The sequence below is a fragment of the Halyomorpha halys genome, unplaced genomic scaffold (assembly GCF_000696795.3).
Source record: "Halyomorpha halys isolate HHAL.00 unplaced genomic scaffold, Hhal_1.1 Scaffold862.1, whole genome shotgun sequence".
Classification (NCBI taxonomy): domain Eukaryota; kingdom Metazoa; phylum Arthropoda; class Insecta; order Hemiptera; family Pentatomidae; genus Halyomorpha; species Halyomorpha halys.
This window is the reverse complement of record NW_027115572.1, coordinates 223,937-227,342: the sequence shown is the minus strand read 5'-3', so window position 1 is coordinate 227,342 and position 3,406 is coordinate 223,937. Positions and strand designations below refer to the sequence as shown.

At 32.9% G+C, this 3,406-nt stretch overlaps 1 protein-coding gene across 1 annotated transcript; it reads left to right on the top strand.

The window, feature by feature from the left end:
• The first annotated feature begins 1,594 nt into the window (after positions 1 to 1,594).
• Positions 1,595 to 2,451, top strand: LOC106686689 (sperm-associated antigen 8-like). Its single transcript, XM_067052600.1, has 2 exons — positions 1,595 to 1,676; positions 2,108 to 2,451. The coding sequence occupies exons 1-2, from the start codon at positions 1,613 to 1,615 to the stop codon at positions 2,407 to 2,409; spliced, it is 366 nt and encodes a 121-aa protein (XP_066908701.1). The 5' UTR covers positions 1,595 to 1,612; the 3' UTR covers positions 2,410 to 2,451.
• Positions 2,452 to 3,406: the final 955 nt, after the last annotated feature.

Sequence of the window (3,406 nt, the reverse complement as noted above, 5' to 3'; positions counted from 1 at the left end):
AATCAAGTCATGAAAACTAATTTACTGGAATCGGAATGTATAGGTAATAACATAAATTATGATTCTAATATGAATTTAATTATTATTCATTATCATATTTTACGTTGAATCAAATTTTCCTACAAGATTATTACCCCGCCCCTAGTCTCTTGAAGCAAAATTTGATTCTCCACACTCCCATTTTAGAAACTATACAACCGTTCATTTAATTGTACTGCTAGTTCACCTTCATTATCTCCTCGTAAAATCTTATAGTGCAGTATATTCTTCTAAATATTTCTCACAACCAATCTTGTTCTATAGCGCATCCCATTAGTAACGCATAGGTCAGTTAACAGCGTAACAATGCAACATATTTTCAAGACCGGTTTAGCGGGTAGCGGGTATTTCATTCCAACTGACATGTAAAATAAAATATTACTCGGTGATCAATAAATCTTTATATATTCTGAGGGGATCACCTGATCGAAGATCGAAGTTATGTAAGAGATGTAGCGAACACAATAAAGCTAGTATTTTACAGCAGTTCAAGCGTGTTAGATCTTATTCTTTCTTCTCTTTTTTGACATTTTGCTTTCGCCAATACTTAACTTATAAATATATATGTGTGTGTGTGTGTGTATAAGTTATAATCAGAGTATAGGTATTATGAATCTTAATACGTAAGCTCCCCATGTCAACAAGGCAGAATGTATATATAGAGGATAAAGAAGCCGAATAAATCAGTATCTTAGTTGGAATTATGCGTTTCATTTCGTGTCCTACTTTCCTTGTTTTGTTTTTTAGTTTTATTCCCGACTCTTCATAACTGGTGACGAAACCCGGGACTTTCAGATTGTGTAAAACGGAAGTGATTCCCGAAATTGTTTTTTTTTTCTCTTTCTCTTTTTAAGTCTTTACTCTCTATAGAACATTAAAATTGGGACTGTTGTGTACCACCGTTTGGGATCCAATAGGAGTAACGAATCCCGCCGCTATGAGGGGCCATTCCGGGTATTTACAATTCGGGAACATAACGTGGTGACAATTGAAAGTATACAAGAGCCGAAATAGAGGTACGGTTCATGTTGAACAATTAAGGTTCCCAGCGATGGCAGCTCCGGAGACACCTGGAGTGCCTACTCACTGAACTAAGTTAGACAGATTATTTTCTTCTTTATTTCTTGTTTATGGAATCAGAGTGTAAATAGGAAAAAGTTTGAATTGAAGAACAGTGTAAATTGGCTAGTTATGAAGATGTAAAAGTTGTGTAAATAGAAGAGGTTTATTTTAATTTGTTTTCCTTTCATTTCGATTATGTCAATCAATTCTATAACTGCCAAGGGAGTTATAATCAGAGTATAGTTATTATGAATCTTAATACGTAAACGTCCCATGTCAACAAGCCAGAATGTATATATAGAGCATTAAAAAGCAGAATAAATCAGTATCTTAGATGGGCTTATGTTGGATATCATTTCGTGTCCCACCTTCCATTTTTTTTTTAAGTTTTATCCGACTCTTTATAGCTTATAACTATATATATATATATATATATATTTTAATTGCTCTTAAAAGCAAACTTTTACATTAAAAAGCTGATCTAGACCGAATGAGTCCACATTTCGCCAAGATGAGGACCATCTTTGCAATCTGCCTATGCTCTTCAATATTACAGGCTGTGCTGAGTACTGGAGGTAAGTGTTAATTGTAGTTAAGGAAAGAATATAGATCAGAGGTTTTCAAACAGTCGTGTGAGGTTTTAAGGTTAAAGAATGATTTGTTGAGTTTTAACAGTTAAATGCATTACAACAGTATCTCAAAATGTTCTTTTTTCCTTTAATTTGTATTTTTTGTGCAACACATGCTATATTTATATAAACAGTCCAAAATTATTACCATCATAACGATCTGTCTATACGTTTCAATATTACAGGCTATCAAAATTCCTCAGGTAAACATATGTCGAGTAAAGTAATGTACTTCTCCAATTATTTACCTTGTTACATTTTACACTTTAATATATTCAGCATAAATAATAATCAAAATGTGATTAAGTCTAGATTGTATTAATTAATGGAATATTTCTATTTTATATAAAATTATAAAAAGAATAATAATATTTCAGCAGGTATAGCTAGTGATGGGACTGTGGTAGGTGATGGCAACGTGGATAATGATCAACTAAACCAACAACAAGGCAAAGGCAACATAGCGTATAATAAAAGGGTTGTAGGATCAGGAACAGCACCTGGATCAGGACAAGGATCAGCACCAGGACCAGCACCAGGACCAGCACCAGCACCAGGACCAGCACCAGCACCAGGACCAGCACCAGGACCAGGACCTGCACCAGGACCAGCAACAACATCAGGCCCAATAGATGGAGTTGGAGGTCTTTTAGACACAGTATTAGGTTTATTAGGATAGTAACATTTTGTATGTTGAGAAACACAGCGTTCTAATTTTAAAAAAAAGATGTACTTACTCAAAAATTATAATAATACTTAAACATTAGTGTCTTATTCACCTTTTAAATAGTTTATGTTTATAGTTTTAAAAATATAAACATTAGGGAGACTACTGGGTTCTCTATATTTCTATTTTTATAAATAAACTAAAATTATATATACCAGCAGTGGCCAACAAGTCGATCACAAGGCCAATTTGGGTTAATCGTTGATCGCCCACAATGTCTGGGGTGGAATTCCGTGTACCATAGACTTTGAAGAAGACAAAACTTTCAAGCAATAGTTTCAGACATATTTCATATGGATCAAAAGTTATTCATTATCCATGTTCTTTTAATTTCCCAGGATGTGAGTTTTTGGCTCTTATAATTATTGTTGTTTTTTACGTAGGTAGATAAACCTAGTAGATCTGTATTTGAGTACTTAACGAGCTATCGATAGATTAACAAAAAGTAAGTCATATTATTCTTTCATAATACATTTACCAGGCCTAAACAATCGCTACTATCGCTAATATTTTTTAACAACAAAGTTTTTCGTATTTACGAAAAAATATAATATATACAATGCAGTTCATAAAAAAATAAAATTGCATTTTAAGTTAGTAAAAATCTATCTTAAAAAAATGTCGGAAAAATCGAATATTTTTATTAACGCATGCAAGGAATGCTGCTATCAAAAGTTGGGTCTGGAAATTTATTTTCTTCATGAACCTATTCTCGAAAACTTAACAAGTGATTTAAAAAAAAATAGTTTTGAACAAATATATTACTTATCTACCCATACCTCGCTGGAATGCACCTGTAACTGATACACAGTGTACAAACGTTGTATGCATTTTACACCCATTCTTCCCCCTTATACTACACCAATGACAACAAGTTGATCGCGAAACACTCATAGGATAAAAAGTTGAAATTATAAGGATGTAGATATATATATGTCATATTGTATAT